The 16,829-nt window shown below is 37.4% G+C and overlaps 1 protein-coding gene across 1 annotated transcript in view; it reads left to right on the top strand.

Annotated features, from left to right (window-relative positions):
* lgr6 (leucine-rich repeat containing G protein-coupled receptor 6) overlaps nt 1-16,829 on the top strand; it is a 265,732-nt gene that overhangs the window by 213,435 nt on the left and 35,468 nt on the right. Inside the window, exons 8-12 of the mRNA XM_088921620.1 lie at nt 10,846-10,917; nt 11,611-11,682; nt 12,446-12,514; nt 13,560-13,631; nt 16,514-16,579. Of these exons, the coding sequence (XP_088777746.1) occupies nt 10,846-10,917; nt 11,611-11,682; nt 12,446-12,514; nt 13,560-13,631; nt 16,514-16,579 (351 nt within the window). The remainder of the gene's footprint in view (nt 1-10,845; nt 10,918-11,610; nt 11,683-12,445; nt 12,515-13,559; nt 13,632-16,513; nt 16,580-16,829) is intronic.

The following is a 16,829-nucleotide window of genomic DNA, read 5'->3' as shown; positions in this document are numbered from 1 at the left end:
GATCAAGAAGAATAAGGATAGAAAGAGAACCAGAATCAGAAGCTATCAGAAGATCATTAGTAACTTTGACCAGGGCAGTTTCTGTGCTGTGAAGTTCTCGGAAGTCGGATTGGAGGGGTTTGAATAGGTTATTTGCAAAGAGGTGGTTATTTAACTGAATTGTAACAGCACGTTTTAGAATTTTTGCAAGAAAAGGTAAGTTGGAGAAGGGGTCAAAATTATTTAAGGTTGTCCAGAGCCATGTTTGGCCTTTTTGGCATTTGGGTAATGGCAGCAATTTTGAGGACTGTTTGTACAACACCAATGCTCAAGGATTCATTCATGAGGATAATGGGGCAGAGAAAAGTTAAAGTTTTTAGAGGAATGAAGGTGTCAAAGGTAGATAAAAGAGTGCTACTAAGAAAATGTATTTTGTCCTCTAGAGCAGGGGTTTTTAACCTTTTTGTGAGTGCGACCTTTTTTGGGGATAAAATTATTTTGCGACCCCCTCCCCCGCCCTCCTCCACACACACAGAGATTTTAAAAATCGTCGCATTGTATAAATTGTAAGCCCTACTCACTCATTTTTATTTATATACCACCTTTCATATAATTTTTTGCAACTCAAAGTGCTTGTTACAAAAAATTCAGTTACAAAAAACTTTAAGCAACTTAAAATAAGCAACAATGACAAATTAAAAGAACCATGCACAAACAACGTAAATAGCACTGAAATTATGTAAGAAAACTTATGTAAAAGCAAGAGTAAAAAAATACGTTTTGAGCTGCCGTTTAAAAATATCCACAGAGCCAGCCTCTCTAATTTTTATAGGAATACTATTCCACAGTTTGGGTGCGTAATAGCAAAAGCTTGCCTCTCCAGTCATCCTACACTAAATTTTTGAATACATTTTTAAAGTCGTGTGCTTGTTTCACTGGCCTACTTTTAAAATCATGCGCTTGTTTCACTGGCCTTGATAGATTTTACAGTTCGAATAGCTTCATCCATTACTTGTTTGAGTTCGGAGGACATTTTTGTAGCAGAGAGGGCTTGTCTATGAATCATACAGTGCGTCCAGAAAGCAAATGAAGCAATGGCCTGTACTTTGGTGACTAGTCCACTGTGTTTGCCAGTCATTGCTCGTGCACCGTCTGAGCGGATTCCCACACCCTTGTCCCAGTCAATTTCATGTTCACGTATATATGTGTCCAGCAAAAAAAAAAGTTGATTGCCAGTGGCACGCTTGGGAACAGGATGACAGAACAAAAAATCCTCATTAATTTCTCCCACTTCAACAAATCTGCCGTAAACAAGCATTTGTGCATCTCCGGGGACATCAGTGGTCTCATCAAGTTGTAAAGAAAAATACACACTAAATTTGATCTTTGCAGTCACCTGCTCTTCCATATGCCCAATGCGGTTAGACACTCTATCATTTGATACTGGTATCAATGCTAGCTAATTCCTTAGCTCACGGTGAGAAAAAAGTCTCACCTAACATGTGTGGCTTCCCAGTTTTGGCAATCCAGTTAGCTATGACGAAAGACACCTGAAGTGCCTTCTGGTTCACAGTGGTGGCTCTTTGGAGGGTAGATTGTTGGCTTCATAGCTCCTGTAGCTTTAGTTAAAAAAAACTCAACACTATACTGCAAGTTTGAGTGTCTGGTCTGCAAGTGGCTTAGCAGTTTGTAGGGCTTGAGACTTTCCTACGACAACACTTCGCCACAAACCACAGATAGCGGTCGTTCGTCCTCTCCATCACTTATCTGTGTAAATCCGTACTTTAGGTACTTTTTGTACTTAATTTTTTTTTTCTGTTCTGAGTTTTCTGCTGTGCGTTTCTCTACTTATCTTTACCTTTCATTCTTCAAGTGCCACCAATTAAATATATATAAATGCAATCGTGGCCCACCCAATAGAAATTAATCTAGTGCTCTTGCCGGGCGCACCACAGAGCAGGCTGGGAGTTGTACCCAGGGGATGGTCTGTGGGCTTGCAGACTGACCACTAAGTCACCCTGCTAATGTAAATAATTTAACTGTGCAGGTTAATCGTTTACCTCTGTTATTGTCCTTTGATGTGTAACCACCCTGAACCTGCGTACATGTCCCTTTTATCGCCCTAGTGTGTCTGTTAACCTTTGGTTAATTCTGCCTCTGTTGCCTATTGCGCGACCCTGGTCACGACTCCCAGGTTAAGAACCCCAGCTCTAGAGGATCAGAGGTAGAGAAACAAAATATGGAGGATAGAAAAGAATTTGTAAACCTAGGCCAATCAACTGATCGTCAGTTGCGAAAACTTATAGAGTGTGAAGTGTTAGAAGTGTTGAAGTGTTAGAAACAGGTAATTCCAGATTTAATTCCAGATTTAAAAGAATAGTTAAGTGGTCAGCGAGGCCTAGTTTGAGGAAAGTGAAGTGAAAAACAAAAGAGTCATTTGCAATGATTAAATCAAATGTGTGTCCTTTGTAATGTGTTGGGCTAAGAACAAACTGTTAGATCAAAGCATCCCAACAGAGCTAGAAAACACTTAGCTAAACTGAAAGACCAAAAGTCAATATGTATATTAAATTTCCCAAGAATACAGATACTCTAAATCTGAGGCATAAAAATAAAAGTAAATCAGCAAACACACCTAAAAAGGCTTATTAGGTTTGGGTGGTCTATATACCATGGGAATGATGGTAGAGTGGGGAACAGAGACACTTAAAACAATCACTCAAAAGAAGAGATAGGAGCTACAGTAACAGGGCTTTAACTGTAAAGAAGATTATCTGCCTGAAAGATGAGGGTGTTATGTAAACTGTATATGGCTAGTATTGGTAGTTTAAATACACACCAGTATTCCATTTTCTTACTAAACATTTTAAGCATCAAAGTTTAATTCGGTTACATACTATGTTATTTTGGAATAGTTTTTACGTCCTCCTTCTGACTATATTAAGTTTATATACTTCATAAAAAGTTATAATGTTTTAACATTTCCTAAGAATATTTGCGCTCGTTATCGTGGTAAAAAAACGCATACTTTTTAGAATTTGATTAATAGGGAATATAATATGGAATTGCGTATCTAAAGAAATTGATAATGATATAATTATATTCATATACTGTAGCTCAAATTATCACAGTAGTACACTTTCTTTATAAGTGACCTAAGTGACCAATTGTATTAAAAGAAATTATCTTTAGGAAATAGGGAGGTAGGAGAATGTGCGTGATTTTGGAACATTGCCAATCTTGTAAGCACAGGAAAGTGTGATAGATAACAGAAAGATATTTAAGGACTGTTCAAGGTTAATTTGAGAAAAATATTTCAAGAATCCCTATGTTTCGCTCCCATGCGCATTAAATAACTTTTAACTTCTGAAATGGATTCCTGACTGTCTTTTAAGGGGAAACGGGGAAAAATGTAAGTTTGTGGATTGCTAAAGCAGGTAAGCTCTACACTATTGGTGAAGAACTTTGTTTACCATTGGCAAAAGAGCTGACAAGTACTATGTGTATATTTTATCTTCTGAATGAATTTATCAAAGAGAATGGCATTGACTAGAAAAAATGCGTCCGAGTTTGTACAGACAGTGCTAGAGCGATGGAAAACCGACATAGCGGTGTAATCAAGAACCTTAATCAAGAAAATGCCGGAGGATTTAAAATCTGTGTTAGACTCTGTCAAATTTGTGAATTGTATTAAGGCTCGACCAATGAATTCATGTCTATTCAGTGTGCTTTGTAATGAAATGGGCAGCAAACGTGTAGCTTTTGCTACATACTGAAGTGAGATGGTTATCAAGAGGCAAAGTGCTCACGGGGCTCTTTGAACTGCACTCTGAGGTACAGATGTTTTTGCATGACCAGCACTCTCCCTTGGTAAGCCTATTTGATGATCCAGTGTGGCTGGTAAAATCTAACATTTGAATGAGCAGAATATTGGACTTCAGGGGCTCTCTTCAACAATTTTTGACATGTCTGACAAGATCACTGCTATGAAGAAAAAGCTGCAGCTTTTTGTTAATAAAATCAACCCAAGTGATGTCTCTGCTTTCCCAACTTTGGAGAACTATCTGCACACATATGGTGTGGTACTTGTTGCTGCTGTTCGTGATGTGATTGCAGTGCACCTGTAAGAACAGGTAAGAACAGTTCTCAGAGTATTTTCCAGTTGAGTCCACATCAGAGTGGATCAGGAACCCCTTTACTGTTGATGTTGTAGGAATACCCAAGGACCTGACCTGTGCTGAACAAGATAAGTTGCTCGAGTTATCATCTGCTGCGACTTTGATGTCCGAATTGAAATGATAGTCACTGTTAGATTTCTGGATCCAAAGACAGAGTGAATACCCAACCCTCTCATTAAAGGCTGTGTGGTTTTTGATGCCTTTTGCTACTACCTACCTTTGTGAGAAAAACTTCTCTGCTCTCACTGCAATCAAGACAAAGTACTACAACAAAATGGATGCTGAACAAGATCTGTATTTGAAGCTCACTGCTCTCGTCCCTGACATTGCAAGGCTTTGCTCAACTGAACAGGCTCACCCTTCTCACTGAAATGGTACTGTAAGTGCTCAGTGCTATTTTTATTGTATGTGTGTGTGTGCACACGGTTATGTTGGTCATTGAGATTTTCTGTTTTTCCTATGAGAAGATGACTTGTAGGTGGTACTTGGATGCTTTGGTTTTTAATGAAAGAATGATTTCTGAAGATTCCAGATTTAATCAATTTATGTAGAAAATGCTATATCCATACTTTTTGCATCAATTCCCTCTACAGCATTACACACCCAAAACACACAGCCAGTACAACCAAGAAGATTATTAGAGAAAAAAAGTAAAATCGAAATAGAATTAGACTTAGTCTATCTCCAGATCTCTACAAATTTCATAGTAGGTTGGAAAAGCATCTTAAATTATTATACAAAGTTTAGTGAGCTGCATGGATGTATTTCCTCAAATGAATATGTATCCAAATAATGTTTCACTATGAAATTTATTTAAAAATGATTCCCACTACTTATGGTCCCTTGAAATCACTAAGTTAAAAACAAAGTACGTTTTTGTTCTAATATGTAGAAGTATATATATATATTATTATCTAAAAACAAAACCTATATAACACTGAAAATATAATTCATATTAATATCATGATCACAAATACAAAGCCATTTAGATCACGTTATAGGGGCTGCACTTTGCTTTGTTGTACTTTGGTATAGTTCAGCTGTGTAATTAACTTGCCAAAGATGATTGATAGGTGGCATTAGTGGTGCATTGGATGTTACTGAAAACATTAGCTTCCTATAGCAAAAATGTATAACTTTTTTAAATCTACTTAATTTGGAATATTAGTATGGAAACAAGTAACTAAAGAGAAATTTTGGTAGATGAAAAAATAAGTTTACATTATTTATATAAGTTTATAAAAAATACGTTTATTTTCATTAACAATGTTAATTTATGAATATAAATATACAGTATATATTTAGTTGGTTGTGGGGTTAGGGTAAGAGTATATTTCGCATTCATCATAAACATTTGCATCTAATTCTTTAACTTGGTCACTTGTGGTTATTTTTTAATTATTTTAATTACATTTTCTGTTGTGATTATAGCAATGGAAAATTAAAACCTTGTCCAGACAATTTGTTCAAACTGAGTGACGAGTAGTACCATTGTTGCCTAAGAGTTAGAAGATCCTTGGTTTCCTTCCCAACCAATGTGCTGGTTGTACTTTAAGGAAATCAAGTATTTCTGTAATATTAAAATCTGATAATATGTATATAATATATTTGACATCTGTATTAATTATGTACTGTATATCACAATATTTATATATACATATGAAAAATATTAATAATACATGAATGAACATGCATGAGCAAACAAAGTGCTGTGTCAGCATATGTAGCCTGCAAAGAAAGCAAGCTTATTCCATGCTAAAAGGAAAAGACGTTGTGGAGTCTTCTTCAGATGTGAATGAGCAAAAGTGTGAATGGCGGGTCATTGACAATGGGGGAAGTAAAGCATAGTTCTACTGGCTAGACCGGACCAACAATTTCCAATTGTTTAATGCCATAACATTTTGACAAGAACTGACTTTAAAAAGATAATAAACAACAAACACTTAAGATCAGTTATATTACAAAATCAAATCAAATGTGTTTGCATCTCCCTTGAATGCTGGAAAGCACATAAAAACATACACTAGCACATAAAACATCCCTTAAACATGTACCACTGCCCTTTTACCAAGAAGTTCATAAAATTCTCATCAGACCACAACCTCCTCTTCTCTGGCATCTAGCTGCATTGTTTAAACTTACAGAGATTGTTGACGAATTGCAGATTACAGAACAATGACATAATTTAACGATTTTCCAGTTGGTCACCACTCCAGTCCTAGACAGACCTACAAAGGGAAAACACCCACATCCCAAACAAGACTGCCTATTCCAATTAAAAGACACGGTGGGACACAGCACCCCCCCACCCTAAATAACAAACAATGTTTGTTAAAACGAAGTAAAAAGTTCACAATTTAAACTCCACTACAATTCTTCAGTTTACAAAATAAATTCCCTCAAAGCTAAGAAGGTGCATCAGCTACAATGTTCTCTGTGCTCTTCTTGTGTCTAATTTCCAGGAAGTAACCCTGTAACATAAGTGACCAGCACATCAGTCATTAACTATGTTTATACATAGGATGAAAAAAAAGTCAAAGGATTGTGATAATTAAAAACAACCAGTGGCAGAACATTTGAGCCTGAATAAACCTCAACATGCTTTTTCTTCTCATTCAAATAAGTTACAATATGGTCGGGCACTGAGTAATCTTGCATTGTGAAGCAGCCCTAATTTTATTTTCATATTAACTTAATACTTAACATACTGTGTTTTATATACTGTATATACACATAGAATTAAAAAATAGTGTGTAGCGACAATGCTTAAGGCAGAATTAAGTGTTGCTGTGCTTTCCTAAATGAGGCCCCATCTCTCTAACTCATCTCTGTGGTGTAGCCATAGAGAAGCTATTCTTGCATTTCTGATTTAAAGTGTTTTCTCTCCGATGGCCATTCTCGGCATATATCTGTCTGTGAGATTCTTGGAAACATCTGGATTGCAGTCCTAGATATCAGAGGTCATTGTTACGCATCTCTCACCTTGATCAACCAATCAGGACCTGCAGGGCATGGTAACCCGCCAAACTCTCAACGAATCATCACCTGTCTTTGCTTCGCCGGCCATTTTCACACCCTTAAAAGACAATCACCTGAAGGCCAGTGTTGTCTGTATAGGAACCTTGTTTTAGCAAAGTGTTGGCCTGGGGAATGCCGGTACTTAAATCGCTAGCCAACGCCAACGTGGACGGTTCGCTTGATCACCAAAGTATAAGTTTGGACTCTTGTAGACAATCTGAATAAGATTTTATTCAGCAGCAGCACTACACCGGAAACAAACCAAGTTTCTTCCCCCTAAAGAGTGACTTGCTCACACCCGCAGTCACCTACTACTAGTAGGTACCTCAGAGAGACACTGTCGGGCGTGTCACCACAGCAGAAATATCTCCCCCTTTTCACTAGTTTTACCTAGCACATACACGTAAAACACTCCTTCACAGTGTGAACATGAAAGACAAAACTGTAAGTGCATTTTGTGTGTGTAAGTGAGAGGAAAAATGGAGAGTGTGAGAGCATTTTACGTGTGTGAGAGGTGAATTATGGCCCAATGTACAGTAGGTGGTCCGTATAAACGGCACAATGTGATTGGTTGAGAAAATTTATCAACAAGCTGTCTCATTTTCTGCTGTGCTCTGAGATAAGAAATCAACTTCACCGCAACAAGCACTAAGCTAAGCTGCAGCTTTAATTAATAACATCTTAGTCACACCAGAAGCAATAGCTTCATTGTCATCAGCTACGATGCCTGCGATAAGTGTTCTTCCCTCAACGCAGCCTGCAACTACTGAAGTTGTACTTTATTTCAACCTAATTTCTTGGGTTTCGTTTCATACAGACTGCCTCCGAGCTGATACTCGTAATAACGTCCCCGTCCCAACTTTGGCACCACCACCATTACATCGAAATAAAGTACTTATTTCGACTTCGTTAGTTGCATGCTCAGACCCCGGTGCCACAGGGGGGGCAAAAGGGGGCTTTGCCCCCTCAACTGAACTGTCCCGCCCCCTCAGTTTTGGACAAAAGGATTTTTTTAACACTTTTGCTTACTTAACCTGCACCCTAAAAAATAGTTATACTTTGTCAATGGTCAGATAACTATACTAACCCAGAATTCACAGTTACCTGAAAGATATTCCAAGTCTAGATTTTTAAAATTACCTGTCATTGTGTTCATTACTTGAACATAGTTATTTTTTTCACTGCCTCAGAAAGCCCGAGACTATATTTAACTTGTACGTAGAGTATTAGTTATATTAGTTTGCTCACTGAAAACAGTGATGAACAATTAGTTATGAAACATTGAATATTAAAGGAACAAGTAATAGGTTTATTCCATGCTGAAAAAAAGAAGAAAGAGAACACAACGTTTCGGCCGTGGAGCCAGAGGATGCCGATTGGATACAGAAACAGCCTGTCACTGTTCCTTTGTGTCCGCAGGAGATCTCAATGCTCAAAATTGGATGAGTATTCAACATTCTACATTGCAGCTCGAGAATTCAGTTGTTACCTCAATCCCAGTTGATGTCAATTAAATTCATATGAGTGATGTACTTGCTTTTGAGTATTTAGTGTAGACGTTGCAATCAAAAAGCTCATTAAGGAAATGGTGTAAATGAATGGTATACTGAATGTATGTATCTCGTGGTATTTGTAGCTCTTCATGATTGAACATATACCTTTTGTATTCTGCTAACCCTCACTATAAGATCTGTTATGCTTATATGCACATTTTATGTATTAATAAATGTATTCTCATGTATTATTATCTGTGTGTGTGAGTTGCTGAATTGTTTCGCAAGGTCGATTTTCTAATAGCCATCTGAGAATCATTTTGTGATTTACTGCTACAATTAATAATTGTCCCAGTAAATGCACAAAACCCCTATACCATCGTTCATGTTATCAATCTATTTACACTTACAGTGCCTTGCGAAAGTATTCGGCCCCCTTGAACTTTTCAACCTTTTGCCACATTTCAGGCTTCAAACATAAAGATATAAATTTTTTATTTTATGTGAAGTATCACCAACAAGTGGGACACAATTGTGAAGTGGAACGAAATCTATTGGATTTTTGAAACTTTTTTAACTAATAAAAAAATGAAAAGTGGGGCATGCAAAATTATTCGGCCCCCTTGCGTTAATACTTTGTAGAGCCACCTTTTGCTGCGATTACAGCTGCAAGTCGCTTGGGGTATGTCTCTATCAGTTTTGCACATCGAGAGACTGAAATTCTTGCCCATTCTTCCTTGCAAAACAGCTCGAGCTCAGTGAGGTTGGATGGAGAGCGTTTGTGAACAGCAGTTTTCAGCTCTTTCCACAGATTCTCGATTGGATTCAGGTCTGGACTTTGACTTGGCCATTCAAACACCTGGATACGTTTATTTGTGAACCATTCCTTTGTAGATTTTGCTGTATGTTTGGGATCATTGTCTTGTTGGAAGATAAATCTCCGTCCCAGTTTCAGGTCTTTTGCAGACTCCAACAGGTTTTCATCCAGAATGGTCCTGTATTTGGCTGCATCCATCTTCCCCTCAATTTTAACCATCTTCCCTGTCCCTGCTGAAGAAAAGCAGGCCCAAACCATGATGCTGCCACCACCATGTTTGACAGTGGGGATGGTGTGTTGAGGGTGATGAGCTGTGTTGCTTTTACGCCAAACATATCGTTTTGCATTGTGGCCAAAAAGTTCGATTTTGGTTTCATCTGACCAGAGCACCTTCTTCCACATGTTTGGGGTGTCTCCCAGGTGGCTTGTGGCAAACTTTAGACGAGACTTTTTATGGATATCTTTGAGAAATGGCTTTCTTCTTGCCACTCTTCCATAAAGGCCAGATTTGTGCAGTGTAAGACTGATTGTTGTCCTATGGACAGACTCTCCCACCTCAGCTGTAGTTCTCTGCAGTTCATCCAGAGTGATCATGGGCCTCTTGGCTGCATCTCTGATCAGTCTTCTCCTTGTCTGAGCTGAAAGTTTAGAGGGACGGCCAGGTCTTGGTAGATTTGCAGTGGTCTGATACTCCTTCCATTTCAAGATGATCGCTTGCACAGTGCTTCTTGGGATGTTTGAAGCTTGGGAAATCTTTTTGTATCCAAATCCGGCTTTAAACTTCTCCACAACAGTATTACGGACCTGCCTGGTGTGTTCCTTGGTCTTCATGATGCTCTCTGCGCTTTCAACAGAACCTTGAGACTATCACAGAGCAGGTGCATTTATACAGAGACTTGATTACACACAGGTGGATTCTATTTATCACCATCAGTCATTTAGGACAACATTGGATCATTCAGAGATCCTCGCTGAACTTCTGGAGTGAGTTTGCTGCACTGAAAGTAAAGGGGCCGAATAATTTTGCACGCCCCACTTTTCATTTTTTTATTAGTTAAAAAAGTTTCAAAAATCCAATAGATTTCGTTCCACTTCACAATTGTGTCCCACTTGTTGGTGATTCTTCACATAAAATAAAAAATTTATATCTTTATGTTTGAAGCCTGAAATGTGGCAAAAGGTTGAAAAGTTCAAGGGGGCCGAATACTTTCGCAAGGCACTGTAATTTGTATATGACAAATACTAATTACTAAATCAATATGTCACAACTGTAAGCTTCATAGAATCATAATGTGAAAACTATGCAAGGGTCTGAATACTTTTTCAAGGCACTGTACATAGTCTTCTTGTTTTTTTACAGGGGGTTTCATAACAACAATATCAAAGCTATTCCCGAGAGAGCATTTGTGGGGAACCCACTTCTACAGACCATGTGAGTGTCTCTGTGGATGAGTAAATTAATATTAAAACAACATCTGTACCTGCAAATTATGCAAACTCACTAACTGTACTGATTTTATTAGCCCTCTAACAACTTGTTTTGTCTTGCCCATTCTTTTTGTAAGATTTGAGAAATGATTGTTTTTATTAATTTATTATTGATTCAACACTTCATCTTGCTTCACCAAGGTGAGTAAAGGAGACTTTTGGAGTTTTAAGAGGAGCTAAGAATAGTGAAGAGAAAGCTATTAAACACATATATCATGTCTTCCAGAGTATCAGAGTTAAAAGCAATGAGACAGAGTAAAATTTGCAAATCTGGTCAACAGATCACCAGTTGAAAAAACTTGAGCATGAGATAGTGTATATATTAAATACCCTAACAAAAATATTTCTGTGTTTCTGTGTTAGGGCATTAGATCATTAGCATGTTTTTGAGTTTAGATTTTTAATCTTACTTTTTCAGATTCTTTCCATAGCAATCAAGAGGATACTTACTGTAGTTTTGGAAATGTACCACACTCAATATGTCACATCTATTAATATTCTTTTAATATTATTCTGCACTGTATATTTCTAATTTTAAATTATTGTTCTTGGGATATGTTAAAATAATCATTAGAAGTAAAAAAGACTTTGTTTATACCTCCACACTTTTGAACTGAGATCACATCCTTTTTTTTAGCCATTTTTATGAGAATCCAATCCAGTTTGTTGGGAGATCTGCATTCCAATACCTGCCTAAGCTACACACTCTGTAAGTAATTAAGGAAACTCAGTGGAAAAAAGTTAACATGTCAAAGCTATAACAAAAGGATGTGTTTGCCATTGTTTCTAACCTTTTCTTGTATGGGACAATATAATCATCCTTTTATGTTCTTAATCTGTTCTGTCAAAATCTATGATTTCCCCTTGGTTCTGAATGCTTAAAAATGTAGCTTTGATACCACTGGGGTGTACAATCAAAACAAAAGCTACAATTGACATATAAACTGTATTGACTTACAGCATGAACAGCGAATGTAAACAAAATGTTTGTGGTAGCTATTTCGGTAACAACCTGAAATGTTTTGCTGTAGAAAATGTTTCACTTTCCTTCTTGACTAATGTTTATTTTATTTATCTGTAGTTACTTTAAGAACTTTACATTTCTGACACTGTTAAATTTGTTATGCATTATGTAAAGAAATTATTTATTCACATAAGTGGTATTAGTTTGATAAATTGTGTGTTGTTCAACTCTTCAAGAATAATTAAGGTTCTGTTGAAAAGAAATTGTTGTAAAAATGAATATAGATGCCAAAAGTTTTGCTGTACAATTTAGTTCTGTTGATTTTAGAAAGGGCTGAGAAAAGATTAATTCTTGGTAATGCAAAATGAGCTGCTGCTAGTCATTTTGTCTCTGTGGTTTTGTGTAAGGAACAATAGCTGTATGACACTTGTCTGTTTACTAGTTAGCCTTTTTCATATTAACACAATAGACATAAGAGTTACTAATGAGTATTCGTTGCCCATTTTAGGTCTTTGAATGGAGCCACAGAAATAAAAGAATTCCCTGACCTAAAAGGAACCACTAGTCTGGAAATTTTGTAAGTTTGTCTTTTAAATATTATTTTAATTAAACTTTTTTCCAAACATACAATTAATAAAATAATACATATTTTCTTTAGATTGGGTAGATGTATGCAAATCTCAAAGAAACAAATGACTCTTTGAAGCTCTGATTTTTACAGAGCAATGAATTCTGATCATTTTAACTAATTCTGCAAATAACATACAATGACATAATCTATAATCCAAATCCCTGAAAACAGAAAAATACAAGAAAATATGCTTTATTGTACAATAAATGGTGTCTTTACCCATGGTCTATCCCCAAAACAGTGTTGTCTGAGATAGGACTACAGTATGTATATTATGAGATTCAAAGTTAACACCTGACATTTACCAGTTCTCTGAAATGTAAAGTATGTTTATTTGAAAAAATATACATTACAAGAATATGTTTAAAGTTTTCCATATTTTATGTAACTCAGATGTATTTGATTACATTTATTTTTACATTTCCATATTAGGCAAGTTCTGTTATTCTGAAAAAGAAAAGATTAACATTTTTAAAGGATGGAGATACAAATCATTTGCTGTTTGTCCTTATACAAAATACTCAATCACATTGACATATTTACAAAAGCTGCATCCTTGATAATATTATTTTAACAAGATCAAAAATTAATAACTAGTTTAAAAGGATTAACCAGTTATTCAGTAGGAACCTAGTTAAGCCTCCAGTGCTTTTTAAACTTTTGTTTAGTCATTGTAATCTTCCTTCAGCTGACTGCTATTTGTGTGGACTGTTAAATAAATATAGTGTTAGCTGCTGTGTGCAAACAAAAGTGGTGAGCAGAACACAGAACTGGTAAACAGTTCGTTTCATTCAACAAGTATAATTATCTGTTGGCAGAAATGATGTTCAGGAAATACTTGTTCACCCAACTGTTCCAGGACTCTTCAGTTTAACTCCATTTATTATATGTTCCTGATTGTTAGTGTCATCTCAGTGAAAATTCTTGCTTCTCTGGTCCTGGACAATGAGCAGTGGCTCATCCTGACTGTTCTCTGGCCCATCTCTTTTAGGACCCTAACAGGGGCTGGACTTACCTCTCTTCCCCAGAGCCTGTGCCAGCAGCTGCCAAGCCTGCAAGTGCTGTGAGTCTGTTCAGGTTAATTTATTGTAAGCCTGTCCTGTTGTCACAAAAGAACAAAATAGCTCTATAATTGTTCATAGAATGTTACAAATTGGACAGTTTCAAGGCATTCTGCTCTTATTCTTGTAGTTCCAAATCCAACTTTAAGAAATATATTTAAGTATAAATTTAGTTTATAGATTACATTTTTTCACACAAACCTATGATTTTGCTAAATGTACACCTTTGATATTCTCAAAGATCAATGTGTTACAAATCCAAAAATACTTTGTATAGCACTGATGCATAAGTCCCAGCACAATCACTGGATTAAAAAAGTATTTTTACAAGCGTGGTTAAAAATAAGAAGCCAACACAAGTTACAAAGACCATGCACCACAGTGCTCTTATTTTAAAATAAAAAAACAAAACTCCTCATCAAACTATAGAAGTTTTCAGCTTCCTAGCTGCTTCAAAAGTTGGCTTGTCTTTCCTTATTCATCTCTGCAGCTCTTTTCCCTTCTCATCAGTTCCTGGATGCTGGTTTGTCTGTCTGTGTTGGCTCCCTCACAGAGTTCCAGTGTGTTCTTTCCTTCTCACTCAACCTTCACATACCTACTAAAGAGAACTCCAATTAAATATAGAGAAGAACACAGCTGAAACAGAGTAAATTACTAGATGACAGTCTTTGGCCAAGGAGGGTAATCAAGACAGGGTCTTAGATTGTATATGCTCTCTTCAACCCATTCTCCTCATAGAACACGAACATCTGCAGAGAGAGATCCATTTAGTGGTTGGAGCCTTGGACCCAATGGAACTAACTCTGTGGAGCATGGTCCATTACCTGGATAAATGGTCGCCGAGCAGATAGTGACAAAGGACCTCTGTAGACCATTTGATAGCTAAGTGCTCCTTTTCAATGGTGCTTTAGCTTTAGTCCTGTGGCGATAGCTTCTTACTAAGGCAGGCTATAAGGTGTTTCTGTCCATCAAACTCCCAGGACAACTTCATTCCTTGTCCTGTTCCCAAGAGGCAAAATACAGAGTTCCCACACAGTTTTGCCATAACGCGTAGAAAAAGAGACCAAAAATTCCTGGGGTGTGAAAGTTTCACTACAATGCAGTCAAAACAATCATGTTGTAGCTCTGCACACAAAATCTGACTGTATTGTTATACAGTGCTCAGTGATCTCTTCAAACACTGTTCCCTGGCAGCACTGTGATGCTCCCAGCATCTCAGTTCATGCTTACACATCTCTTACACTTCACACTGTTCTCATGTATATACAGTATGGCAACTGGATCAACCCCAGCTCTGGCCTGAAGCCTGTTCATTTACTCAGGTTTTCAACCATCTCACAAGTAAAATAACACACAATACAAGACTCATGCACACTCCACTCTCTGTATCTCTAACATCCTACTGATGGGACTAGGTTCCTGAGTAATCTTAAAGTAATCGGTCTTCACATTTTCCTTCAGACTGGCAGTGCACACATCCATTCCCAGTAAGGCCTGGAAACAGACATTGCAAGCTTCACTGAGTTATCTTACCCTCTCTTGTCTGAAGCCTCCTACCTTCACCTTTGTAGTATGAATGCAGTCTGTCCACAAATTGTGTCAACTAGTGCATGCAGCTTTACTAAATTTGTGTTACAGTAGAGGTCAGCATTACAGCTGGATTCAAGGTGCTCAGCCAGCTGACAGCTTTTACAGATAACATTTTCTTTGACATTTCTATTGAGAAAGTCAATCATCCTGCAAACCAAACCCTGAAGTGGCCTCATATTGTGTTTACTATTTTTACTTTTTTAGCAACAATTTAAATATAGAGGTCATGAGAAAAACAGAAATGAACATGATTGGGATAAATACTAATTAAACCTGTACGTAAAGGAAGAGAACTCATGAAATAGACAAAAATAAAAAAGCATACATTTTCAAGACAAAAAGAGAATTTCTTATAAGTTATAATGTTTATTTATAACCATACACAATGTAAAAGAAAACATGAAGAACCCTGAGTTTACACAAAACCTATTAAGTCACTGAAAATTAGATTACTTCTAATTGTCTGCTTGTTGATCATGAAAACTCCTGTTCCTGAAGGGGAAACAATTTCGATCCTTACCTTACCAATTTTTAATGAAAATGTTTATCTTATCTTTAAACTTGTCATACTGTAGCTCTGAACTGGCTACCCACTGAAACTAAGCAAGGTTGAACCTGGTCAGTACCTGGATGGGAGACCTCCTGGGAAGCTATGGTTGCTGCTGGGACCAGCAGGGGGCACCCACCCTGTGGTCTGTGTGCGTCCTAATGCCCTGGTATAGTGGCAGGGACACTGTACTGTAGTGGGTGCCGTCTTTCAGATGAGACGTTAAACTGAGGTCCTGACTCTCAGTGGTCATTAAAGATCCCCAGGCATTTCTTGATAAGAGTAGGGAGTTCAGGCCCCTTTGACCTTATCTTTCCCCCCTTGGCCCTTATTGTGGCCTCCAAATTGTCCCCATGCATAATTGGCTTGAACTCTCCCTGCGATGGACTGGCTCCCCATCCAGCGTGTACCCTGCCTTGTGCTCGTTGCTTGCCGGGTACGCTTCCTGAGACACTGTACGCTGTAAAGCAGTTTGGTAAATGACATGACATGACTTGTCATATTCTGAACTACTGTATATTTTGTTATTTCAGAAAAAGCATGTCCAATGACAGAGATTGTAAGCATCTCAACATATGGGTTTTTGTCTTTAAGAATTGTATTACTGAATGAAAAACATGGACACTGAGTTGTTCCTAATATTTTGTATTCACAAAATGCAGTATTTCTTCCATTTCTTAGTTTTAGAAAGAATCACTAAAAGTCTGATAAACTGTACATACAGTATTTTGCCATTGTGTTTTACAGGGAACTGTCTAATAATCAGATACAGGAGCTGCCCAGTTTTTACGGCTGTCACCGCCTTGAGGAAATGTAAGTGTGTATCTTTTTTGTAGAATAAAAAATATTGTAGCGTGGCACGTCCAGCGAGGGTGAACGACAGGCACTCAAGCTCTTTTAGTTGACAGCACGAGCGCTTTTATTGAGATACACGTATATCAGCACAGCAGCAGCAAGAAGGGAGAAAACGCAATAGAAACATGGTACAACACACTAGGGTCATTTTGGGCACACATACGTAGGTATAGGGTGGTAAGTGGCTTCAGGTATAAAAGGGGTTGCC

Source organism: Atractosteus spatula, chromosome 7 (genome assembly GCF_055471065.1).
Source record: "Atractosteus spatula isolate fAtrSpa1 chromosome 7, fAtrSpa1.hap1, whole genome shotgun sequence".
Classification (NCBI taxonomy): domain Eukaryota; kingdom Metazoa; phylum Chordata; class Actinopteri; order Semionotiformes; family Lepisosteidae; genus Atractosteus; species Atractosteus spatula.
Note: the sequence above shows the minus strand (reverse complement) of the source record. Positions and strands in the feature narration are given on the sequence as shown.